Below are 27810 nucleotides of genomic sequence, written 5' to 3'. Positions count from 1 at the left end.
CATCGCTGCCAGCAGTTTCGGCACTCCTCGCACAACTGCCACCGGCCCATTGCCTGTGTGCGGTGTGGGGACAACCATCCTGCACGAGAGTGCCAGCGCCCCAGGGAGGACCCGCCGACGTGCGCCAACTGCGGTGGCGCGCACACGGCGAACAACGCAAACTGCCCGGTGTTCCGCAAAGAGACGCGCAACCGCCGGGCGGGCACCATCGCACGCACCGCCTCAACAGCGCGCGCGTATCCTCCCACTGCCCACGCATTAGAGGCCGACGCGCCCGGCTCGCTCATGGCTGCCGCCAACCAGCCACGGCAACCGGTTAAACGCCGACTCAAGCGCGGGAAACGCGCTCAAGCGCGCCAAGGCACCCTACCTGCCGCACCACCTACTGCGACACGCGCTGCTGCGCCCGCCGCACTGCAGCCTACCGAGCGCAGTACGAAATCGTCCAAGCCCACCGTGGTCGCCGCCCCTGCAGGGGGGACGAAGGCGAAGCGAGTGACGCCGCTGGACTCGCGACTCACCAAAGTTATCAGCACATTGAATCATGTGCTGATGGCCATCCAGGAGCAGCGTGACCCTATTCCGCTGATCCTGGGTTGCATCACGGAGCTCTGCACCTTTTATGGCTGAGCTCCGCATCGTGTTTTGGAACGCCGACGGGCTTTCATCACAAAAAGCCCGTCTCTTCAAGACTTCGCTTTCTCAGCGTCGAGTGGACATCGGCCTGATCAGCGAGACTCACCTCAGACCGGTAGACAAGTTGAAGGTTTCCGGATACTACGTCTACCGGAAGGACCACGCCTCGCCGATCGGGACTGCTTACAGGGGATTAGCAGTCTTGGTCTGTCGGAACGTCATTCACCAACTGCTGCCAGTACCTCAACTGCAGACGTCGTATGCCCTAGGCGTGGAGATCTGCATCGAACATCAGCCCACCCGTATGTTCGCTTTCTACAAGCCGCCGCAGAACCGACTCGCAGTGGCTGATGTCCACACCTTGTTGGACTCGCTGCTGCCCACGATTGTCGCGGGCGACTTCAACGCGAAACACACGGCGTGGAACTCCAATATCGTGAGCCCAGATGGCAGACGCCTCCTGGACGACGCAGATCGCCACGGTTACCAGGTGCTAGGACCAGAGGTCCCGACGCACTACCCGTACTGTGCAGCCCACATGCCAGACGTCCTTGACATAGCCGTCACGTGCGGCCTAGCTGCCGCACCGTCGTTAGACGTTCTGGATGACCACCTCATCTCCGACCACCAAGCAGTCCTCTTGACGCTGAAGACAACCCCGAAGACGACATCGCTGCCTTCTCCGAAGCATCGTCAGGACTGGCGAATCTTCGCCGAACACATGGCCGAACATTCGCCGTCCTTTAGAGTAGAGAGCCCTGCAGACGTTGATCGACTCGCCACGGACCTCAGCGCAACAGTGTCCAATGCGCTTCGAGAGTCCAGACTCGACACTGCATCTACTCGTAGACAACCCCAGCTCCCTGCCTACATACAAGCGATGATCGAGGAGAAGAGGAAGCTGCGAAGGCAATGGCAAAACCTGCGGTGCCCGACCATGAAGACGCGGCTGAACGCTCTGGCTGCCAAATATCAGACGCACTTGAGACAGTTGCAGACGAATCCTGGCACTCCGCCATTGAGCGAGCCGGTGACGACTGGTCTGGCATGCACCGCCTCTGCCGCCAACTCTCCGGGAAGCCCTCCCCGATTAGACCCCTCATGGCCAGTGACGGAACCCCACGTTACCGAGCTGAGGATCGAGCGGAGATATTTGCGGACTACCTGGAGACGCAGTTTACACCCAACCCGACCGCAGATGTGCAGCACGTAGAGACCTTGAGCGACATGTGAAGAACTACTTCGAGTCGCCGATAGTACCGACAGAAGACCCCGTCGTGTTCTCCCCCGGACAAGACTAACTAGACTGCGCAAAGCACCCGGCCCTGATCGAGTCACCAACGAAGCCCTGCGTCACCTACCTCCGCGAGCAATCGCGACGCTGACGCGGCTCTTCAACGGAATCCTCCGTACCGGGCACTTTCCATCATCGTGGAAGCTCGGCCGAGTCATCCTGATTCCCGAGCAAGGCATGAACATCATGCTGCCTGGGGAGTTACCGTCCCATCACTCTTCTATCCACCACCTCGAAAGTCTTCGAGAAGCTACTGTTGCTGCACATCACGCCGCATCTTCAGCCACGCGACGAACAGTTCGGTTTCCGTGCCGAACACTCCACCACTTTACAAGTGACGAGGGTACTGCACCATCTCGCTACCACCTACAACAAGCGAGAGCAGTCTGTTGCAGTATTCCTCGATATGGAGAAGGCGTTCGATCGCGTCTGGCACGCCGGCCTCGTGTACAAGCTGTCCACGTCTACTACTCCCCGCCGCGTAGTTAAGACTGTGGCCACCTTTTTGGAAGACAGACGTTTTCAAGTGGCGGTTGAAGACGCTCTATCCACGGAGCGCCCCATCCGAGCTGGTGTGCCCCAGGGAAGCTGCCTGTCGCCCGTCTGCTACAGCAGATACACGGACGACATTCCAGTCGCCGACGGCGCCATTTTAGCGCTGTATGCTGACGACGCGGCGTTCATTACCACCTCGCTGAATGCCCCGCATGCAGCGCTGAAGATGCAGCGAGCACTGGACGCGATTCCCACCTGGCTGAAGGACTGGAGACTCAAGGTCAATGTGGCGAAGACTCAGGCGATTTCCATCGGGCGGGCGCGCCTATTGCCGCTCCCGGTGTCACTCATGGGCGAGACCGTCGTATGGTCCCCGAAGGCCAAATACCTCGGCGTGACCATCGACAGTACACTCTCGATGCGGCCCCATGTTAAGAACGTGGTTGCCCAGACGCGCGCCGCACGGAACGTTCTCCGACCCGTGCTGGCGTCCCACCTGCCTCTCCATACGAAGTTGTGCGTATACAAGGCGTACGTTCGCACGCGACTCACCTACGCTGCCCCCGCCTGGTTTGCGCTGACAAGCGAGACGGGTTGCAAGTCGCTGCGAGTGCAGTAGTCGCTGACGCTCCGCACCATCTCCGGAGCACCACGCTTCATACGAAATCAGGTCATCTCCAAAGACCTGCGCATGGAGAGCCTGGACGACTTCGTTCGTCGCCTGAGCACCTCTATGTTCGCGCGCGCCGATGGAGCGCGATCCCAGCATTTGCGTGGCATCGCGCCATACCATCGACGACCGCCGGACAGAAGAGGACTACCACGTGACCTAGTCTCCTAGGACACGACTGCTTCCTCGCCGCTGGGTGATGGGCGCTCACCGGTACACTACCGGCGGGCTCGTCCTCGCTGAGCGGCGGGCGCAAGCTAACCACGGACCTACAAACCGGCTGCAGTCCGCAGATCGCTCGCGACACTACGCGGGCTTGATCGCACTGTAGCAAGATACCACCGGACATGACACCACGGACCAACCGGTCCCACCCAGTGCCCCGTCTGTAGTTGCAGGCGGCGTTTATACTACTGAAAGGGGCCATCGCCCCGAACAGTTACCCCGAGGCCCGTAAGGACCTACGCGGAAGACCCACCAGGCACTTGAGTGGTGTTCAATTCAGGCAGGCAACGCGAGCACACGTGCCGCGTTATCTGTCCTCCTTCGAATATTTTTATTACCTGCGTTATCGCACTATCTGCTCAGGCCACCTGGGCTAGCTATTGTTATCGCGCGCTATTGTTCGGGACTCTTTGAGTCTCGCACCTGTTACGTTCCTTCGCGGAACGTAGCTAAGTTATTATCTGTGTTAATTACCTGGTTTTACGATCGTGTTAGTTAGCACCTGTGCTGTTTCGCGATTCTGCACGCTAATGGTGTGTGTTTGTGAGTTGCAGTTCGTGCCGTGTGTGTCTTCTCCGCGGGGGCCTGCACAGCGTGCATCGGGGTTCCGGCCCAGCTAGTTTACATCCAGCAAAGCTAAGTCTTAGGCTTAATTATTATTATTTATTTTTTTTAATTTTTGCATATTTTATTATTATTAATATTATTTATTAATGTGCAAGTGTACAACTTAACTAAAGTTGTCCACTTAATTATTATATTCCCCCTCTGCCTGACTCGGGCAGCGGGGGTTGTTGCCCGCCCAACCTAGTTAATAAATATGACAACCATGGCTTCACCAATGGTTCCCGACGAGGGCTTCTTCAGCGCTCTCTTAGATAGGTTATTTTCGGAGAAGATCGCTCCGCTAATGAAAGTAACAATCAAAATGACAAATTTTGTATAAAAACTGTTATCCATTATTTAAACCTCTTCAGGCCCTTTTTAAGAACAAAGGGTACCTTATGCGTCTATTTTTGAAAAAAATATAATCACAATTGAATTCGGAGTTAGGCGAGAAAGCATCACATTGTTTGGACTTCCATTCGAACTTTCATCCACACATATGTCGAAATTTCTAAAACGCTTGGAAAAATATTTATTTATATCTAATCATGTGCCTACTACAAAGTTACATTTCATTTTTCGTTTCACATGGATTTCATCTTCCATACAAACTTCCATCCCCTATTTCAACCCCTCCAAGCCCTTTTTTGCGATTAATATGTCCTTTCCCAAGCCCTCTATCTATGTATTGAATTTCATCAAAATTGGTTCATTGGAGTAGGCGTGAAAGCGTTACATACAAACTTACATTCACATTAATAGTATTGGAAGGGATGATGCCTACTACTCGGCTTAGTGGAGTTAGTATCTTTTTTGTGGGGCGAGTGGGGCTTTTACAACAAGACCCCAGACAATTTTCAGAAAAAATGTATTACGAAATTCAAAAGAATTGTTAAAAAACGTTTCTGTGGTAAAGGTACTATAATTAACGATAAAATAAATTTTAATGTATGATGTTTTTTGAAATTTTTATAATTTATTTTTATGTAACTAACCGCACATTTCTGTTTGTAAATAATAATAATATGTTAGTTGATATTCATACAAACTATTTGTATTTATATTTATATATTGTATCAATTATTGTTAGTAATTTGCTTAAAATCCTTGTTAAATTTGTAGGTTAAACTGTATTTTGTATTTAAATTAATGTCTTGCAATGAGAGTGGTGTATGCACCAGTAACTGGCATTTAAACCAGATTATAAACCTATAAGACCAAAATTATTTTTAATGTTTTGTATGTAATGCTGTTGGTGTGTCAATAAATAAATGAAATAAATGAAATAAATAAGAAGCTCTCTCAGTTTCTTGCGCCCATTCTGCTCAGGTCTGAGGCATACTTTTTCGAATGGGCGATTTTTTAATTTTTTTTATTTTCAATAAGTGATTTCATATCCTATTTTGCAAAAAAATATTTGAATTCGAACGCAAATGGCCTCAACCACATAATAAGTGGCCCATACAAGGTATACTGAATGTGACCGGACTAGCCATATGTAATGCAATGGCTTTTTTATGGAAAAGGAGGACAAACGGACGTACGGGTCATATAGTGTTCAGTGATCACCGCCGCCCACATTATCTTGCAACACCAGAGGAATCACAGGAGCGTTGGTGGCCTTTAAGGAAGGTATACGCGCTTTTTTTGAAGGGACCCATGTCGTATCTACAGGGAAACACCGCACAAGGAAGCTAATTCCATAGCTTTGTAGTACGTGGAAGAAAGCTTCTTGAAAACCGCACTGTGGAGGACCGCCACACATCCAGATGGTGGGGATGATATCCTAATTTGTGGCGTGTAGTGCGAAGGTGGAATTTGCCTGCAGGAATCAGGTAAAACAGCTCTTCGTAAGACTCCCTGTGATAAATGCTGTAGAAGACACACAATGAAGCAACATCTCTACGCAACGCCAAGTGATCCCGCCGTTCGATAACGAATAAGTTTTGGAGGCCTTAAATATAGAACTGATGACGCATCCGCCATATAGTCTGGACCTCGCACTATGTGATTTGATTTTACTACCGAAAAGTAAGCTAAGAGGTATACGAATTACAAGCCTTGAAGAAGTGATGAATGCGTTCCAGGAGGCCGTTAATGGCCTTCGGGAATATTGGACCAACTACTTGATACAGTCCAAAAAATGCAAATGTATTTAAATTCTGAAGGAAAATACTTTAACCAGCGTTAAGGGTGGCTCCCATAATTATATGAGATTTTCACGAGATTTTACAACTAAACTGAATATCCTATTATAGAGAAATTTTAATATATGTGTTTTCAAACATTTTTCTTTCTGATGCCTTAACTGAAAACACGATTGGAAGATATTTGTTCGATACTCATTTGAATCGAAAACGATGCTTATTTTGAAAAATTTGGTAATTTGCTTGAGAACTACATCTTCCATAAAAGCGAAAAATACTAGTACATAGAAAAGTTCCTTAGTATTGCCATAATTAATTGAATAAGTTTTGGGACTTACGCTGTTTAGTGGCATCGATATTTTTGTTCCAAACAAAAATATCGATGCCACGCGATACTCACTCTTATTATTGTGGATCCAAAACTATTAGTATGACCTAAGTGTGTAACAGACAAGAATATTATTTCTAAATGTGGATCGATTGAAACCACATGTTGCACGCGGCTATGTCACTTCTACTACCGTCGTAATTAGATTTCTTTGATTTATGGTGATTGGAAAAAATGTGTTGCTTGGTGGTTTTACTTCTTACTTTTACCTGAAAGGTTATTGAGGTAAAATCGATCGAACCACGCAGTTGAGCCACGCGTAATAAACGCTTCGGCTTCAATTAAATCAATAAAAAACGTTAACTTTTAATTAAAAAAAAATATTAAGTATAATACATCTGATATCACAAAAATATATTTAATATACAGCATATCCATACTATTCAACTTCATTTTACTATTATATATTAAAAGTCTTCGTTCAGTTTAAGTTACTTCCATTAGGGTGAAAGCTTATATTGTTGAGAGGTATTTCTTGACTTATATCTGATTCTAATGAACTCGTGTGACTTCTTTTTGGTATTTGCCTCGGTAATGCATAGTTTTTCCTCGTCACACCCTGGAACCTGAAATAATTAATAAATAGAGTTATTATAATATTCTACTATACAAATCACAAACATTAAATCAAATCATATCAAAATCAGTCTTCATGTAGGTCAGGTAAATGACACTTATGAATGTCAAAAAGATTCTTTTCTTTTTACACTTCGGAAAAGGTTGAGCTTTAATGAGAAGAAGTGGCTAAACTCATTGGAAGTTTTTTAAATCAACATTTACAGCTTCATCACCTTCCAACTCACTTCAATTACAATTAGTATTTGTGTAAAGTGGTGCAACAAAATACTCAATGCCTTACACGAGTAAGTAAAAAAAACGTAAATCAAATTACTAAGTAAATAGACTCGAGTTATTGAGTATCAATCCACACCGTAATATTATATTACTCATCGTAAATATATAAAGATATTTTGCGAGCATTTTACTAGAGGTTCCAAAAAATATAATAACTTTAATTTTAAAAACATGAAGCTGTAGTGCCCGTTCAAGAGTATGACGCATGGACCAACCTTCCCCTCCCTCGACCATATTTTAGGGAAGGGAACCCGCCCCACGTTACCGCCTCAAGCAGTATCATTTAAGCGAGCATGAGGCAAAAGCTCGAGAAGTTCAGGACACGCTAGTTCATTCACACATATTTTTCTTAAGGTGACACAGTCTATTAAGTGACGTCTTTAGCTAAGTGAAAGTAAATTGTATGTTTTTAAAAGTTCATTGTAATTAGCCTAACCACAATTCATACGATAGTTTAAAATGCGTAAGATTTTTTTTTGTACAGCCTCCAGTTGCGTAACATATATAGCATAATGGGGATTCCAGATTGGACAAGCATATTCCAACTGAGACTGCACAAGCGTTTTATAAAGGTAAATATATGTGGCTTTATCTTTGAAAGGTCTAGTGACACGGGTTATGAAGCCTAACATTCGGTAAGCTTTATTAATAATTATTCCCAGATTCTTTTCCAAGGTTAGTTTAGGGTCAAGAAGGACCCCAAGATCCCTGACAGAGTGAACAGATTCAAGGGCATGGTCTCCAAGGGTGAGGTTGGACGTGATTATATTATGGGTGTTTCTAGTAAAGATGACATGCTGACACTTATTATAATTTAGAAATAATTTGTTTCTTTTGCTGAGTCGTCGAGCCTATCAAGATCTTCCTGTATCAGTGACACATCAGAAGGTGTAAGTATCTTTTTATATAACTTTAGATCATCTGCATAGAGTACATAATTATTGCAATGTAGAAAGCACTTCGATATGTCGTTGATAAATAAGGGGAAAAGCAACGGCCCAAGGATTGAGCCCCGGGGTACGCCGGATGTCACTAATACTTGAGATGAAGTATACCCATTTATAATCACCTATTGAACACGATTATGTAGGTAAGCTGTAAACCATCGCAAAAGATTTCCTTTAATACCATTAAAAGACAACTTTTGTAAAAGCATTATATGGTCAACTTTGTCAAATGCCTTCTGAAAATCTGTATACATTGTGTCTATCTGATGTTTACTATCCAAACCGCTAAAAACATAATTAGTAAAAACAAGGAGATTAGTTAGAGTAGATTTGCCCGTTGAAAAACCATGCTGTTGGTCTATAACAACATGCTTTAATAAATGCTTCGGTGCACTGATCTTTTTTCTTGAGAATGTCTATAATATGTAGAATGTTGGTAACATAACAACAAAAACACAAATAATGCTGGTACCGGATGGGCTCGGAAAGAGATCTAGCCAAGAAAGCCAGCAGCCTCATGATTCATCTGTACGTTGATGTCTGTCTGTAGTAATCGTTTAGTAAGCTAAAAGTATGCTGAGGACCTCATTGAGCCAAAAGATACCCCAATTAATAATTTCATTTATTAACTACTGCTATTCATTACTGACTTAGTAATGTTACTCTATATAATAATCACTATGATTAGGAATAACTATAATAGCATGTTATATTGACTTCTTTAGTTAACTTGATTCGTGTGTGTTAGTTGATACTTCTGACTACAGATGGTACCATTATCACGGCTGATGGACGTGCCCTATACGTGGGTAACACTGAAAATGTTTAGAATTGGCCAGTTAGAAACATTACTAATGAAAATTTTTTTTTTATTTAAATTTTAGAACCCTTTGGTAACCTAATGTAATGTACTCGTATTGAATTCATTTGTGATTTGTTTTTGTGAATTGGCGGCAAATCTAAAACTCTTGTTATGAAAATGAACTTGTTACACGTGTTTCGTTTCGAGGATTGGCCAACTAAGGTAGAGAAAGGAAGAAGTCAAGGAAAAAAGATGATTGCCTCATTCTTTGGTCGGAAAGGTCATTTCGCGCCAGTTGTGCTAGAAGATGGAAGGACTGTTACTGCAGACTGGTATGTCAATCGCTATTTGCCTGTTGTCTTGGAAAAAATTCGACAGCAGCACCCTCGAAGCAGGATCCTCCTTCACCACCACAATGCTTCAGCGCACTCCGCAAAACGGACTGTTGAATATTTGACTATGGCAGGTGTCGAGATAATGAGTCATCTGCCATACAGTCCTGACCTGGGGGCCTACTCCTAAAATCGATATTCGATATATCGTGGCATTAGTCGTGTCGAATCCTACTCTAAGTTACATCGTATTCAATGTCGAAACGATGAGTGAACGAACGAACTATTTCGATATTATCGGTCCTACTCTCTGACATTTTTAACTAAGAGTAGAGACGAATATTCGAATTTGACAAAATATAAACGTCACTTTTACGATAATCTCAACGACACCTTCTAGGCTGTCGTTGCTATTATCATTTCAAGTTGTAAAGATTATATATATATAGATTTCAAGTTGTAAAGATTATATATATATAGATATTTGCCATACAATATATATTAATTCATACTTAACAAATATTATTAAAATAATCATATGTGATTTACTATTCAACAGGATTTTTTGACTACCAAGTAATATAAGTCATTTTGTTGGTAAAGGTTACTATAACATAAATGACTTTCTTAATGATACCACAGATTGGGAATGGAGCGACCGCCCTCAGGCTATTAAATAATAAGTATCATTGTTCAATGTTACTTTGTAAATGTTACTTTAATTGTAAAACATATTTTCGATGAAAAAAAAAAGCCCGGTGAGTTTGTTGCGCCCATTCTTCTCAAGCCTGAGGCATTCATTTTGGAATGGGTGGTAGTTTTTTTTTTACTTTCAATAAGTGATTTCACATCCTATTTTGAATAAAAATATTTGATTTTGAATTTGTTGATCGTTTATGCGTAGAAATTAATGCAAATGGCCGCCTGAGAAATAGGAAGACGACGAGAAGGGTTGAGGAACGTTTTTTACATTTTATTCTTCGCAAGTTTTGTATTACTTATTCAATTTTAAATGGTCATATTATATTCATTACATAATTTTTGAATATTTTGTGTAATGATACCAAATTGGTGATGCAGAGTCTGGCATGGTCCTTAACGCCTAAACTTTGTTTTGACTTTTGACACTTTTTTTTTTTTTTGGAGTTTATGGCCTGGTATCTAGACCTTTAGGCCAAGTCTTGGGTATTTTTATTAGGTATATTATAATTTCCCAACTGTATTTTTGATGAATTTATATAGAGGCACGTAATAGGATCTATTCTTCAACATATCACTCAGGCGGCGGGAGGGATCTTGCACTGTCAATTGATTTTGCACTATTTCACTAATTTCACTGACAAGAATCAATCTGTCAAACGAAAAGCACTCACATTTAAATATGAAATGTTCGATATCACCAACAGAATTATTGCAGAAGGTGCAGTAGCTACTCTCCACTATGCCCAACCGAGCCAGGTGGGCCGGGACGGTGGAGTGACCAAAACGCAGTCTGTTTATAGTCGTAATAAAGTCCCGATTGGCCATTTTCAATTTGTTATACCATGGTGCCACAGGTAAGTTTGCTTGAATATTTCCATACCATTTACCCTTCTGTTCTTGGTCTTGTTTCCAAAATTCGACCCATAAACTATTGACCTGGTTGTCAATAGATTGATAGCAGTCGGTCAAAGGTACTTTTACTATGGAGCTAACATCCAACATGTTGGTTCCATCACGTGCAATCTTATCTACTGTCTCATTTCCTGTTATGCCCCTATGTGATGGAATCCACATGAAAGAGACCTTTATGCCCTTTTGTGCATAACTAAATAACAATTTTTTTATATTATACAATATATAGTTTTTTTTAAAGTCAAATCTGAGATTGGTTAAACTTTGGACCATACTTAAACTGTCTGTTAAAATTAAAAAATTATTAAAACTATTTATACGTGCAATCCACTTCAGGGCCTCGAGGGCCGCATATACCTCTGCAGTGAAAACACTGCACTTAGGGTCCAGAAGAAAACTTTGACCAAACTTGGATTGGGGATCATAAACAGCACTGCGCACAAAGAGCTCACTTTTGCTACCATCTGTATACAAAGTATAGTAGTTATTGTTGGAAAGAAAACTTAATAATTCACAATTATTAAAAATTTTTTTAGTAACAATATTGGTCTCAAATATAATAGAGGAATATGGGTATGAATAGCATGTCCACTTTGATTGTTTAATTACATTTTTAAAATCTTCATTCATTTGCAGTACAATGAGAGGTAGAACTGGGAAATAACCTTGTAAAAGATCACCTCCCGAAGTCTGCTGAGCCAAGCATTGTACAGGAAAAGGTACTATTTTTTTGAGAACATTATCATTACCAGATAACAGCTTTAGTAAATATCTTTCTATTAGCAGAAGTCTTCTAAGACACAGTGGCATTATTTTGGTTTCAACTTCCATAGCTCGTATGGGAGTTGAACACATAGCCCCAGAAATAATTCGCAGAGCTTTGTTTTGAATTATGTCTAGTTTTTTTACACAACTACTATTTGAATAGGCTAAACAACTGTAGTCGAAGTGGCTTCTGACTATAGATTTATATAGCATACTTAAAACTTTGGGGTCTGCACCCCAAGTCACACCAGCTAAACATCTTATAATATTTAAGCCCTTAAGAGAATTAGTTATAATGTGATTGATGTGTAAATCAAAACAAAGTTTGTTATCAATGACAACACCCAGGAATTTATGATTAGGTACAACTGAAATTGAATGATTATTGTAGAGTATGCCATTAGAGGGAAAGTCTTTACTAAAAATCATGGCCTTGCTTTTGTTGGGGTTAATCTGTAGAGCCAACCTGTCATTATAATATATGTACAATTGATCTAAAGCATTATTTATACTATTTACAGCTCTATCAACATTATGGTCTGTACAATATAGTACAAGATCATCTGCAAATTGTAAAATATTTACACCTTCTATATTTACAAAATTAAGAATTTGACTTGTATATACATTGTACAGCAATGGAGATAATGTAGCCCCCTGCATTGTACCTTTGGAGACCCTTCTTGGACCATGGAGAATATTATTATGCCTTACATACAAAATTCTATCTGTTAAAAAATTAAATAACCAATGGCAAAGTATGCCTGGTATACCAATGTCAGAAAGAACTTGAACCAAAATGCCAGGGTCTACATTATCAAACGCACCTTGAACATCCAGAAAAACACAAACACTGGACTTATTATTTTTTTTGGCATATTTCAGATCTGACAAGAGAGAGATGAAGCTGTCAGCACAACTTCGGCCTCTCCGGAAGCCATATTGAACATGTGGAATGATGTTGTTCACCTCTACATAATACTCAAGACGCATCTTTATCATGTTTTCATTAAGCTTCCCAACACAAGATGACAATGATATGGGACGATATGAGTTAGGATCTTCAGGTGGCTTGTCAAGCTTAAGTAGAGGGATTACACACTGTGTTTTCCAAGATTTAGGAATTTTCTTTAAGTGCCAAAGAGCATTAAGATTAGCTAATAGTTTCTTTTGAACGGACTCATTTAGGTTTTTGATCAAAATGTATGGACAATCATCTAAACCAGGGGTTGTGTTTCGTCTGGATTGTAAACTTGTACAAAACTCACTCCAAGTAAAGGGTTCTATGAGGAAACTGGACTTCTGAAGGCTATTATTAATTTGAAAATAACTTTCTAGATTATCAATAACCCTACATCCATTTTGGGATAATTTTTCTAAGAGAGGGACAACAAATTCGTCATATGTTCTGTTATTGCATTTTATTCGTTTAAATAACTTGATGTATTTCCAAATAATACTAACAGGTGTAGTTCTGTTAAAATTATTACAGATGTTCGCCCAACCATTGCGCTTATGTTCTGAAATAGTCTTTTTCTTAACAGCATCAATTCTTTTGTAATTAATGTAATTATCAATGGTTGGGTCCCTTCTGTACAGTTTTAAAGCTTCATAAGTTTTAATAACACTCTGTTCACATGTGTTACTCCACCAAGGTGCTGGAGGTTTACAACGATAGTTATTTGCTTTGACAAACTTTGGCACAGTATCCCTCTTAAGTGTATCAAGCCTTTTGATAAATTCGTCATATGACTGTAATGGATTCTCATTATTAACTTCAAAATTATAAAAAGCAGTTATCGACAGCTCATTGTATTTCGTCCAGTCTGTCTTGTTGTATAAGAATTTTTCAATGGGAGGATTAATTTGGTATCTATCAACGGACAATAAAACACGAGTAAGCGTAGGAAAATGATAGCTCCCCATACAATCATCATGCACCCACCATTCGCATAGTGGAGTGATTGGAGCACTACAAAAGCTGACATCAATAGCGGATGGATTTCGGTTAGGATAATTCATAGTAGTGAAGCTACCATTGTTAAGGACACATAGATCAAATTCATCAATTAAATCGTATAACTGATGACCCCGACTTTTCGTGGTCATACACCCAAATGCCACATGGTGAGCGTTGAAATCTCCAGCCACATATATTGGTTTAGGCAAATCTCTAATTATATCACGCAGTTTACTTATTCTGAAGTTACCATTCGAGGGAGGGCAGTATACACATAAAATCGTTAATTGGTTACCACTTACATATAATGATAATGCCACAGTCTGAATGTCTTGGTAAAATCTGGTTTGAATAATATTATATTTAAAATATGGTTTAATCAAAATTGCTACTCCACCATGCTCATTTCGGGCGTTATGATAGTGGGAATTATATCCTGAAATTTTAAAATGTTGATTGTCTTTCAGCCAGGTTTCATTGAGTAAACAGATATCAACATTTTGTTCAGCTAAAAATTTAGACAATAAGGGTTTTTTCCTATGTATACTTTGAATATTGTACTGAGCTATACATAACTGCTGTATGTTCTGTACTGTACTGTCCATTAATGTGACAAATTTTTTAAAAGTAAGTCTTTAATGAACAGTGTAGTCACAGGTTCATTATCTGTTTTATTACCCAATTCAACTAAAGTTTGGACCATTGCCATCAGAATATTCTTATTGTTTGCAATTTGAGCCTTAAGTTGAGTTTGGTTCAAGTTAGGTTCAGGTACTGTTTTTTTTACATTATTTACATTTTTATTTAATTTATATACATTTTGGCTTGATGGTAGAGTTTTAACAATGTTGCTCGAATGTGCAGGTAAAGACAGAAAATCAGATGACTTAATTGTATTAGCCACAGAGGCATAAGTAATGTTACCCTTTTTTTCAAGTATTTTCTTCATTTTAATTGGGCAAGATTTGGAAATGGCCAGGTGAGGGCCACTACAATTGACACAACACAAGTTCTCTTTTTTATCGCAGTCTCTGAAATTATGCTCCCCAGCACATATTGAGCAACGCTGTTTACCATTGCAAATTTTCGCAGGATGGTTGAACTTGAAGCACCGGAAGCATTGCTGCAACGGCGGGACATATTCAAACACCCGGAACGAAAATAGGTCATATTGGATGTTGTCGGGCAGAACATTTGATAAGAAAGTTATACTGACAGTCTCAAGACCTACAGTACTTTGACCGACTTTTTTCATGAATCTTCTCACTGAAATAATTTCATAGATCGAAGACAGTTTCGTATATAAATCTTTGTTCGAAATGTTGGTAGGCACATATCGGATAATTCCAGTTTTTTCTATCTGCGCTGCAGGAATATGCGCCTTCAAGTTGTGCTTTGTTAAAAAGTCAGTATTTGTTATGAAATTATTTGCAGTGTTGTATTGTTTGAAAACAACCGCAATTTTGTTGGCATTGACTCTATGTAAAGCTACCACACCTTTCACCTCTGAAGTAAAAATATGATTTAAGTAAACTGGGCTTTTATTTCCAAGTTTAACTTGTTGGTCCTGGCTTTCAACAAAAACCTTGAAGTCTGTATTTGTACAGTGTTCAGGATAAAGTCTCAGATAACCTGGCTTAAAAAACGGAGTAAAGTCATCCTCACCGCCGCCTTCTTCAGGTCCACATTCCTTCGCACCTCTTTTTCGAACAATTTTGGTTCGTTTCGGCGTTCCACCTGGGTCCTCCGGTTCATTCATTTTAATAATTAACAAAATGTACAATTATTTACACTGACTAAAATAAGTTTTGGTAATATTAACACAATATATTTTAACGAATAACAGTAAAACTAATTAAATCGACCGCCACGTTTGGAGTTCCCGCCAAGAATCCGACTTTTGACACTTTTCAGCGATAAGCACAGATAATATTTAGTTTTTCGTAACGTTTTAACATCGTAAAAAAATCAAAATGTTAGTCTATGGTTACGACAAACGATATTGAATGGGAATATTTGTTAGAGTAGGGTAGGTGCGATATATTCGGAGTATTATCGTATCGCTCCGAATATATCGTTGTCGATTTTGAGAGTAGACCTCCTGGCGCCCTGCGACTTTTATTTATTCCCAAGAACTAAAGATAAAATTTGAGTTATTTCACTTTAATAGATATATTTTTTCGATTCTATGAATATCGAATATTAAATTATAATGTTGCAAGAATTCAGAATCTTACAAAATATACTTAATTTTATTAAATCTTATAATATTTTATAACATTTATAAGGAGATTTAAGTATATAGATCTATTTGTTTTAGTAACAGTGGGAGACTCCTTTGCACAGGATGCCGGCTAGATTATGGGTACCACAATGGCGCCAATTTCTGCCGTGAAGCAGTAATGTGTAAGCATTACTGTGTTTCGGTCTGAAGGGCGCCGCTAGTGAAATTACTGGGCAAATGAGACTTAACATCTTATGTCTCAAGGTGACGAGCGCAAATCTAGTGCCGCTCAGAATTTTTGGGCTTTTCAAGAATCCTAAGCGGCACTGCATTGTAATGGGTAGGGCGTATCAATTACCATCAGCTGAATGTCCGGCTCGTCTTGCCCCGTATTTTCAAAAAAAAAAAGTAAAAGCTGTGAATATACAGGAAGCGTGAATTTTTGGGATTTGAAATACGCATTCAGATCGGGACTCTGATGGCTGATTGAACATTTATATAAAATTTTAATTTCCAGGCGATTTTGCGTGGTATTTGAAAGCAGTATTTAATTATGGCAACATACTTATAGAGAACTGAATCCAAAGTGTCCCTATTTTAGGAATTGTACAAAAGGACAAACAAGCGTACGTGTCATCTGATCACCGTTGCCTACATTCTCCTTAAACCTGCGGAATCATAGGAGCGTTGCCGGTCTTTTATACATACTTTTTTTGAAAGTACTTCTCTCGTATGGTCCCTCGATTACGCGACTGTAACCTTCGTTGCGGAAGGTCATTCTAAAATTTAGTTGTAACGTAGTTACCCATTATTAGCAGAGATACTTTTAAACTTTTGTTTTTGATGTACTTAGAACTTCCTGTCTTCGTAAAACTTATAGTAGGACACTATACTAGAAGAGATATACTGTCATAGAAATTTTTAGTTGTGGTTGGTGCTGTATAAGTCTGTTAAATTCAGTCGCTACATTTGTTTCTACGGTTGTGTGTTGTTCTATTGTTTTATTTTGGCAAGTTCTTTGTTTACTTTTTTGTATTTCCTGTCTAGTGAAGATGCTTTTTAATAGTAGTTTCTTTCTGGTTCGCGTAGTCTTTCCTTATGTCTTTACTTATTTCTTTACTTATGACTTTGTATAGTGCATAGTTTTTTGTTTTTTATTTATTTCCTTTAATGTATGATTATTTGCACTAATCAAACTAGAAATGAAGAGATCTATAGGAGAACCAAAGTCAGAAGATTGCGAAACTGACGAGGCAATGGACAGGGCACATAGCTATATCTATGGCTATGTGCCCTGCTATCTAACGGCTATCTGTCCTTTGAGCTCGAAGGACAGATAGCCGTTGGGACAGTAAAGTGCTCAAATGGCGACCACGTACTGGAAGACACCGTTTTGGTAGGTCCCCCACGAGATGGACCTATGATTTGGTGTAGATTACCAGAATAGGTTGGATAAGGGCAGTGCAGGATCAATCTTCGTGGGTTTCTTTACGGGATGCCTTTGTCCAGCAGTGGCCATCTTCTGGCTGATACGATGATGATGATTATGATGAAGGTACGCGCTAATATCCTACGGTATATGGTAGCATTATTGATGCTTATTTATTTTGATTATCTTAACATTTCTGTACTTACTTTTATGAGGTGTGTTTGCCCTTCTTGTCTTATTTAAAAGATGTTTATTAATAACAGCTTAATTCTGAAAGTTTAATTTAATAAAACTGATATTTCATCACTTTTTTTGAGCTTTTCCCAAATATAATATATTGTTACATCTTTTTGGGTTTTATCAAAGCTCTAGATTCCAATAAATAATTTATTAATCTATTTTATTATAACAATTAATTACTTATTTTTATTATTAGTCTATCAATAAATACGGAGTCGATTTTGGTTTTGGGTCGCTGGTCTAATGATGATTTGATACAGAACTATGACAAATATGAGTGTTTATTTTCGATTGGATGCTATGTATTTATCTATGTTTAAGTATGTAAATTTTATTAAATATATCGATGTCTAGCATCCATGCTACAGACCTATATGCTTAGTTTGGGGGCTTGATAATTTGTGTCAAATAAAATTATTATAATCCATAGATTATATGTAATTGGGGTCCTAAATATGAAAGAACAATTATTCAACATTCTTAGATACGTCAGCTCTCTGCGAAGTACGGTTCATAAAAGAAATTAATTACGTACTGCATTGAATATAGTTAATAGTAGCTATTAAAGTAATTTTTTATTCGCAGTGGGACTACCCAGAACTTGTATGAAGCCAATTTACCAATTTACAAATTATTGCCATAATGGCCAGTTGATCTCAAATATCCGTAGTGACGATAGTATTTTCGATTAGGGACAGTAATTTAAAACACGTACCTCCGTAAAAGTTTCACATAAATTTTCTTCTTACATATGAAAATAAGGAATAGAGATATTCCTATAAGCATGTTGTACGTATCCGTCACGTACCACATATTTTGTATTTTTTTATATCTGGCGCTTATATACTCAAGAACCCAGCTTAGGCCCATTATGGTAGACAATTTCAAGTACAGCATTAACCTGGAAGCAAAACATAGATTATAAATTTTTTATGCTGAAGTTGGGTTTCGCTTTTAAGTATTTAACTGAGTTGTAGATATATTCCACAAGCATTGTGGTAGAGTGACAAAAGACACAGTAGACATATTATGTACCAGTATGGTAATTAATAAGCCTTGTTGATAAAATACTTACCGACACGTGCGTACACTGCATTGAAGCAATAGGTTTGTCAGGTTATTTTTCTAACCAACTTTAAAATGGAGGAGGTTCTCATTTCGACTGTATTTTTGGAACGAAGTTCCTTATCGGGCGTTGCGGAGCGTAATAAAGTAAAAAGCGTAAGATTTTCATGTATAGTGTATGTATGATAGTTATTCAGTGTATAATGCAATATTGTAGTCTACATGATGACTGTTATGTAATATTTTTAAACAGAATTTTATTTAAGTATTGTTAGAAATATATTTTTTGGAAATAATAAATGTTTTATTTTTCGTTAAAATATTTTATTTGAAATACTTATGTGTTTTTAAACTTTGTACGTTGAAGTTTCACTTCTGGCACAGTCTTAAGAAACTCTTCCCTGCAGTCATCAGGAACATGTCTAGACGGGGCAATTATTGTTTTCGTGAGTGTCAATTAAGAACAATTAACATCTTTTTCGAGATACAAGGATAAGACTTTTTAATAAAATCAATATTATAGGTTATTTCGAAGTTTTCGGGAGTGTCAATAACGAATATGACATCTTACAATGGGGCCCCCATATTGAAGGATTGGCGAACAGACTTAGTTCTGCAGCATACGCGGTTAAAAAAATTAGACAATTAACTGACATAGATACGGCGCGACTAGTATACTTTAGTTATTTCCATAGTATTATGTCCTATGGTATATTGCTATGGGGCAACGCTGCTGATATTAATACAATATTTGTGCTGCAGAAGAGGGCTATTCGCGCTATTTATAACCTAGGTCCTAGAGAATCATTGAGAGCAAAATTCAAAGAAATTAACATCTTGACTGTTGCTTCTCAATATATTCTTGATAATGTAATGTATGTTCATAGGCACATAAGTGAATTTGCCAGAAACTGTCATAACCATAATGTTAACACCAGGACCAGACATAAACGGATGATGCCTACTACTCGGCTTAGTCGAGTTAGTAAGTCTTTTGTGGGGCGATGTATATGCTTTTACAACAAGATCCCAGAAAATGTTCAAAACAAAGGTGTTACGATAACGTAACGTAACGTACGTTTGAATAATCAAAAGAATTGTTAAAAAACGTTTGTGTGGTAAAGGTTACTATAACATAAATGACTTTCTTAATGATACCACAGATTGGGAATGGAGCGACCGCCCTCAGGCTATTAAATAATAAGTTTAATTGTACAATGTTACTTTGTAAATGTTACTTTAATCGTAATACATATTTTTGATGAAAAAAAAAAGCCCGCTGAGTTTGTTGCGCCCATTCTTCTCAGGCCTGAGGCATTCACTTTGGAATGGGTGGTAGTTTTTTTTTGACTTTCAATAAGTGATTTCACATCCTATTTTGAATAAAAATATTTGAATTTGAATTTGAATTTTTTGAGATCCAAGATGGCGGATGTGACTTTTACAATAAAATCAATATGGGTAGGTATCATTTTCGAGATTTTCGGGAGTGTCGGTGAAAAAACAATTTTATTTCAAAAGTTCAGCATTATCGGCTTCAACGCCCTCGAGAATCATGAAAACAACACCCATGGTAAAAAAAGTTGATTATTTCGTGTAGCTCCAACTTGGATTAACATTTTGACAGCACTATCAGTTTCAACATCCTCAAAAACAATGAAAGCGAAACCCAGGACGAAAGAGTTGTCATTTTCTTGCAGCCGCCATCTTAAATTTTCATTTTGACAGCACTAGCTGGTATTGGTTTCAACACCCACGAAAACCATTTAACCACGCTCATAAAAATTGTAATTTAAATTAAATATTGCAGCCGCCATCTTAGCTTATCATTTTGAATAATGTTCACGAATTTATTATAATCGATCTCACTTATAATTAGAATACCTACTAATTATAATTATAATGTAACAATAAATCATTATTTTATACTATACTAGTTTACAAAGCGAAAACCGGAGTTTTGTTGGTGCCGAGTTCAAAAAGCCGTATACCACGCAATACGCTGGCATTTTTAAAAAGATCGCGGAAACAAATAACAACGTGACACTCTCTCGTATAAGACCGCGAAAACCGCCTAGGGGCCTCGTCGGTGCGCATGTTTGTGTGTGTCATTTCGAACGTTTGTAGGGAGTTTCCGTACTGGTACATATTATGTCTACTGTGCCAATGATCATCTTTAGGCGAAATGTCAAATATACTTCATCATTTCGACAATCCGTACAGCATTTATACATAAAATATCATTTTATTAGTAACTTTCAAACAACAATTAAAATTCAGCCGTCGTTTTGTATAATTAATAATTAATTATAATATATTTTATATTATTTTTTAGTCGTTTGCGTCCTGTCCCGGTGCAAATAAACTCTAATAGACAATGAGAACCAAGTAACACCATTAACTGCTTGACAAGCACTCGCTAGTTTTTGTATCTCGTGAATATATATAATATTATATAAAATAGTATCTGAAGTAAATATAGAATTGTTTCAAAGGAAAAGCTGATTGAATTGCGATCTCCAGCGACATACCTTCCCTTTTGAGCTCGATGAGCAGCCGGTGAGCCGGCGGAAGCAGACTTGAAAACCAAATTGTTTGATCGATTTAGTCGATATATGTTGAATGCCGTAAGAAAGTAGAACAGATAGTTGCCGCAAAGCATTGTCATCATAGGGTCGTACATATACACTAGCTGTTGGCCGCCTGAAAACAAATACAATATTAATGACACTAGAATCAGTATAGTATCAGGATGAATCCATCTACACTTGCAACACCTGTCGAGGAATCACGGGAGCGATGCCGGATTTTTAGGTACGCTTGTTTTGAAGGAATCCTTATCATATCGTTAAAAACACAACACAAGGAAGTTCATAAATTAATTTCACAGTTTGCTTGTACATGACAGAAAGTTCTTTGTAAATAATACTTTGGAGGAATGCCACATATCCATATAGTTATGTGGAATAACCATCTGGATGTGAGGCTATGTGGATATGTGGATGGTTAGGACGATATCAAAGCTTGTGACGTGTGGTGCAAACATGGAATTCTTCGGTAAGGATAATTAAATATTTATAACGACGATTCCAAAGTGCTTAGATTAAGCCTATTTGCAAAGAATATACATAAAGTATGTACAAATACAAAAGGCAAAAAGCAATAGGGACTATTAGGTGTAATTTACATCGCACAGCGCTATTAACCTACATTTTTATTCACATAGAAATTGCCTCTCTTTCTATCGCGTGACTCATACCTCTGCCGACATTACGAGTAGGTTCGCCTTCTTTAAAAAAATCTAAGTACGAAAAACTAAACACAACCATTAACCATTAATATTACCACGTTAAAATAGATTACCTTTCAGTGTCTTTAAGAAGATAAGAAGGCCTACCATCATCTTTTAATTAGCGATGCGATTCCGGTGCAGTTTGGTTTAGTTACCTAAACTACGCTAACATTCGTACCATGAAGTGCCTTTTACTGAATGGCGTACGGATCGCTTAGTAAGATTGAACGAAATAAATTTGTCTGTGGTCTGCGGTGTGAGAAAGAGATGACGTTCTACAGTCGTTTCATAAGTTTGTCTCTCTTACTCGAACCATAATTATGCGTTGCGTTTTGAAACCTAAAATGATATGATTTTAGCGGCTTATTGCGTAGAAAATACAAAAAATACATTTTAAAATTGCGCTTTATAGCGTCAAATTATAAATCATTAAGCCCTTTTTCGTACTTATTAAATAATAGTAATCTAAATAAATATAGTTCTTTGAATTACAAATTAAATGATTGCTTAGGTGTTTTCGTAAAAATAATGTTTGATTTGACAGGACCACAGAGTACATTTTTTTTAATTCGTTCTTGCGAACAGGCTATAGCACGGGCCCTTACTGCCTCGTCTTTTATTGATTTGACGTCAAGCTAAAATGGATAGCTCTAATGACGTCGTGGTACGAAATAGCAAAGCAGTTCATTTTAGGTTGTCAATTGAATCCCAATAAGAGTTTATAGTAGGTCCGCAGAAATTACTTTTGGGTCGCAATGACCTTTAATGTATTGTTTTTTTATGTTTCTCCGTTTTTTATATATCGGTTGGATCGATAAAGTAGGTATCGAACAAGTAGGTGCTTGATCGTGAGCACATGTGAGTCCCTACTGGATAGATACGCTGGCATGGCCGCCGCTCTTACTGACGTTTTTGATACATACACGAGGAGTGAGACAGGCCTGCTCTTTGAATAATGTTTACTTGTCTTTGACACAAGAGTCTTCCGACACTAGTCGACGATTTCCCGAGAGACTCACATGCCTAATATTTACGCCATCTCCGACATTGTCATTTACATGTTGGAGGCATCCAACATATCATTCATATGCAGAGGAAGCGATGTATGATATACCACACAGCCTTGAGATACTTCAGCCGTCACGAGCTTTGGTTTCGAGCAATATCCGTCGATAACGAAGGAGGTGATCCAACTGAAAATACTCTCGTAAACTCCAAATGATAGAAGATTTGATATTTTATCTATACCTTGTGATAGCAAGCCGTTCAATGATGATGAAATCTTAGCCGTGCTATCGGTCTTTGCTTGGTGATGATAATTCTGGCCGTTAATTATGCTTTTCATGGTTTTGAATCGCTTTATAATAGATAACATACCAAGGGATTCTTCATCCCTGGCATAGTCGGTTGCTTCGTGGGATATTATTTTTTTTTTTATTATTTATTATTGAACCAACAGCACACAAAAATTAAACTAATAACAAAAATATTATGCGATGGCCAACTGCCAATTACAGGTTCACACTATTTATGGTATAACATTTAACGCTCTAATTAAACTATGATTAAATCAAAATAAAAAATAATTAACTAATAAATATAAAGGTGTGTATGAGTGTATGTGCGTATGAGTGTATGTGCGTATGTCTTAAGTCGTTTTCAACTCTTCGATTACAGTATACTTAAAATGATTTCCTTTTTGAAAGAGCTTTTAGTATGGACGAAAATATCTGTTGGTAAGAAATGTTTATTATAGCAGCTAAGGGTACGGCAGACCACCGAATTCTGTGCATAAATAGAGTGAGTAATTGGGACATTAAAAAGGGTGGTATGCCTTGTACGCTTATTCGGGATTCTAAATTGCATGAATGAAGATGTAAGCTCGGGGCAGTCAATTTTGTTGTTGCACACGTCATACAGAAATAACATATCTAGTAAAGTTCGCCGGTCTTTTAATTGCATTAATTTATGGTGGCTACAGGATTTCTCATAACTAGAACTATAATGCTGAAGGTGATATTCTAATACCTTTACAAATTTTGATTGTATATTCTCTATTTCATCGATATATATCCTATAGTATGGGTTCCAGATATTACAGCAGTATTCTAAGACGCTACGAACATATGAGAAATAAAGAACTTTTATACACTCTGAACCTGAAAAAGGTTGACTTACACGTATAACGAAACCTAGATTCCTGTAAGCTTTTTCAGTTATTGCAGCAATGTGATCTGACATTGACATTTTTGTATCAAACACTATTCCTAAGTCCCTAATGCTATTCGTTCGTGTTAAAGGAACATCAAGTAATGTGTATTGGTATTCTAATTTATTTCTTTTTCGCGTAAAGGTGATTTTAAAACATTTAGTTACATTGACTCCAATACGGTTGTCATGATAATAGTCACACAGTCTGATTAAATCACTCTGAAGGTTTATTGAATCTATTTCAGTCTTAATGCGAGCGTAAATTTTAGTGTCGTCAGCATAAATAAGAAATTTAGCAAACTGGAAACAGTCGCCAATATCATATAAATAAGATAAATAAAGTAATGGTCCCAAAATTGACCCTTGCGGAACTCCAGAAGGAACATCCACAAGGTCAGAACGATGCCCAGCCAAGACCACAGCTTGCGAACGATTGTACAGGTAAGACTCCATCCAACGAAGAAGATCACCACGAATCCCTAGTTCCTGCAACTTGCGTAAAAGTATAATATGGTCGACTCGATCAAACGCCTTCTCAAAATCAGTATAAATTACGTCAATTTGATAACCATCATCCATTCCACGCTGAACGTAATTAGTAAAAACAGCAAGATTGGTATTAGTGGAGCGACCATGTATGAAACCATGCTGCTCTAGAGGTAAGTGACGATATCTTCTTTATCTATTTGAGGACCAATTTCAAATCATGATGGAGAGACATCAAGTGATCATATCTCTCGTTTTGAAACAAAGCGGTGCTACTGCACGCTAGTTTTCAATGCAAGCCTGTGAGACGGCACCGTGACTCTCTCTTATACATAGCAGAATTTTTAAGCCTTCATAAAAGCCGCAGCTCAACATATATTCTATAAATATGTATAAATGCATCATTATAATTATTGCTATAAGTAAATGGTAAAGAGTATATATATTATATAACCAACCTGTCAAGAAGCAAGCGAAACGTGGTACCGATGGCTGAATAATCCACGGAGCGTGGCTAAGATCCGCAGCGTTCATAAAATAAAGTATTAGCGCCATAAGTAACGGCACTCCCCAAGCGTATAGACTATACATTCGAAATTTAAACATTTCACCACGACGGTGAATTTGCCTTGCTTTGGCGTAACCTCTAGAAATAAAAGGTAAAAGAATTTGATTTATAATAACAATAATAATATGTTTATTTGCAAAAAACATAGTATACAATAGTGTTAAACGATAAAATGAGAGAAAAAGATTTACAAGGACATCTCAAGTCAATTTCCTAATATGCAAAATTAATGGGGTTGAGCAGGTTATCAACTGTAAAATAGATCCTGTAGATGAAGCCACAAACTGAGAATTGAAAAAAGCATACAAGATTTTATGACGAAACGTCACTAGAACGGTTAGCTCAGTTGGCGAGAGCACCGGCACGGAACGCCGGAGGTCGTGGGATCGAGTCCCGCATCGTTCACAAATTTTGTTTTCAAATTTTATTTGTGTATTAATCCTAGAAGTTAGGGTTATCACTTTAAAAACATAACAAATTGTTTAGATTTACAAGAGTGACATCTCAAGTAAATTTCCTAATATGCAAATATTATGGTTGAGCAGGTTATCAACTGTAAAGTAGATCCTGTAGATGAAGCCATAAGCTGAAAGTTGAACAAAGCATTTTTATATATATATAAAAGTGGACAAACGGGCAAGAGGCTCACGGGATGGGGAGAGGTGAAGCAACCGCCCATGGTCATCCGCAACAACAGGTGTGTCAAGAAATGCGTTGCCGGCCTTTAAGGTGGGGTGGCCCCATGATAAATGCGGTAAAAAAGAGAACCCACATTTCTCTGCAATGCCAAAGAATCAAGCCGATCGGAGATGCCTTGATCGTCGATGATTCGAACCGCTCTTCGTTGTATGCGGTCAAATGGAAGAAGCTGGTACTGGGGGGCACCCGCCCAGAGGTGAGAACAGTACTCCATGTGAGGCCGAATTTACGCTTTATAAAGTTGCTGGCGGTGGCTTTTAGTGAAGTACTGTCTCGCTTTACTGAGTACACCAAGCTTTTTAGGGGCCAGTTTGGCCTTCTCTTCCAAGTAACCACTGAACTGAACGTCGCTCGATATATCGACGCCAACTATTCCATTACAGGCTGTGGCAGTTAGAGTATAAGTTAGTGTAAGTGATCTCGAATCGAGGGGATACGACAAAGTGAGACTTTCTTGTGGTGAACGCACAAACTTGTGTCTTCTTGGGGTTGAATTGGACTAAATTCTGTCGGCCCCATTCCGAGACTTTGCAAAGCATAGTCTTCTATATAAATCGTCGTCGTGTTTCGTCGACGCTATCCCGGGACATGTTGTAGGAAGCATACCCTGTGATGTTGTCTGCATAGCAATGAATACTGATGATTTGCAGCATATAAATGATATACAGATAAAACAGTGTAGGGGATAGCACGCAGCCTTGCGGGACACCAGCGTTTATGGGTTTTAAGTCGGAGCATGTACCTTTAATAACAACCTTGATGCTCCAATCGGCCAAAAAGCTAGAGACCCATTTGCACAACTTCTCGGGAAGCCTATAGGATGGTAGTTTCGCTATAAGCGCTTTATGCCACACCCGATCGAAGGCCTTCGCTATGTCCAAACCCACCGCCAACGCCTCTCCTTTCGACTCAACCGCTTGTGCCCATTTATGGGTGAGGTATGCAAGAAGATCACCAGCTGAGCGACCCTGACGGAAACCGTACTGGCAGTTACTGATCAGTTGGTGCTCCTCTAGGTATCCCATTAGCTGGCGGTTGATGATCGACTCCATTACTTTAGAGAAAAAGGAGCTAATAAATAAATAAAGTAAACTAACTAAACAAAGCGTAGTTGGACGGATCCGAGCGTACACCTTTCTTAGGGATCGGGTGCACTAAAGCCTCCTTCCTTGGTCATCTAGAGTCGAGTAGGACGCGAAGAGGGAGCCCAGGAGATTAGCTTTCTCTTTCACGTCATGGGCCAGCGAGTCATCGTCCCTGTGCAGTGGCGGAATGGCTGGCTGGTAGAAGTTTCCTTGGACAGCCTTGGCGAGCGACCAGAACGCATGAGTTCCAGAGGGAAGGCGTGCAAGTCTCTCGCCAATTCTGCCAATGTGCTTCGACTTCGCGTCAGCAATAACTCTTTTGAAGGACCTGGAGGCATGATTGAACTGTTTTTTAAGTTCGCTGGAATTCACATCTTTATATACCACCGAATCGGCCCAAGCCTGATAGCACTCCTGCTTTCGGCGAGAGGCCATTTTGCAGGAGCGGTCAAACCATGGTTAGGACCTGCCACCCATAGGCATAGAGGAGGACGGAATGAAGAGTTCCATACGTTGCAGTACCACATCAGCGTCAGCAGCGGCATCTGGATCACCCAGCGAAAAAGAGATCTGCCTCCACGGGTAGGATGCAAACAATACCACATCTCGTCCCACTCTGCTAACCTATAGTGCCACACGCGGCGACAGCCTAAGAAGCCGTGAGGCCGTGTTAAGCGCGTGATCGGCACGGTGCTCCGGATCAGGCAGTGGTCAGACGATCCCAGAGGAGGGTCAACGGAAACTAGGTAGCCGTCCAGATGTGAGGTCAACAGAA

The 27810-nt window shown here is 39.5% G+C and overlaps 1 protein-coding gene and 1 long non-coding RNA gene across 6 annotated transcripts in view; one reads left to right on the top strand and one right to left on the bottom strand.

The window, feature by feature from the left end:
• Positions 1 to 6807: 6807 nt before the first annotated feature.
• The window catches only part of LOC126970089 (G-protein coupled receptor Mth2-like), a 43634-nt gene continuing 22631 nt past the window's right edge, over positions 6808 to 27810 (bottom strand). For 2 of the 5 annotated variants that reach the window (XR_007730533.1, XM_050815813.1), the window contains 3 exons: positions 21226 to 21397; positions 18345 to 18530; positions 6808 to 7027 (listed from right to left, as the gene is read on the bottom strand). Coding sequence is in view for 3 of the 5 variants with exons in the window: in XM_050815813.1 (XP_050671770.1) it covers positions 6883 to 7027; positions 18345 to 18530; positions 21226 to 21397 (503 nt within the window). In the remaining 2 variants the exon portion in view is untranslated. Of the gene's footprint in view, positions 7028 to 18344; positions 18531 to 21225; positions 21398 to 25141; positions 25330 to 27810 lie in introns of all 5 variants that reach the window. The other 3 variants (XR_007730535.1, XM_050815814.1, XM_050815812.1) reach the window with 2 other exon arrangements.
• LOC126970099 (uncharacterized) lies at positions 10676 to 15269 on the top strand. The gene is made up of 4 exons (XR_007730537.1): positions 10676 to 10953; positions 11648 to 11730; positions 12662 to 12843; positions 14829 to 15269. It is a non-coding gene; the product is annotated as an uncharacterized LOC126970099 (long non-coding RNA).

Source organism: Leptidea sinapis, chromosome 20, assembly GCF_905404315.1.
Source record: "Leptidea sinapis chromosome 20, ilLepSina1.1, whole genome shotgun sequence".
In the NCBI taxonomy this organism is placed as follows: Eukaryota; Metazoa; Arthropoda; class Insecta; order Lepidoptera; family Pieridae; genus Leptidea; species Leptidea sinapis.
The sequence above is the reverse complement of the archived record's forward strand: the minus strand, read 5'-3'. Positions and strand labels throughout refer to the sequence as shown.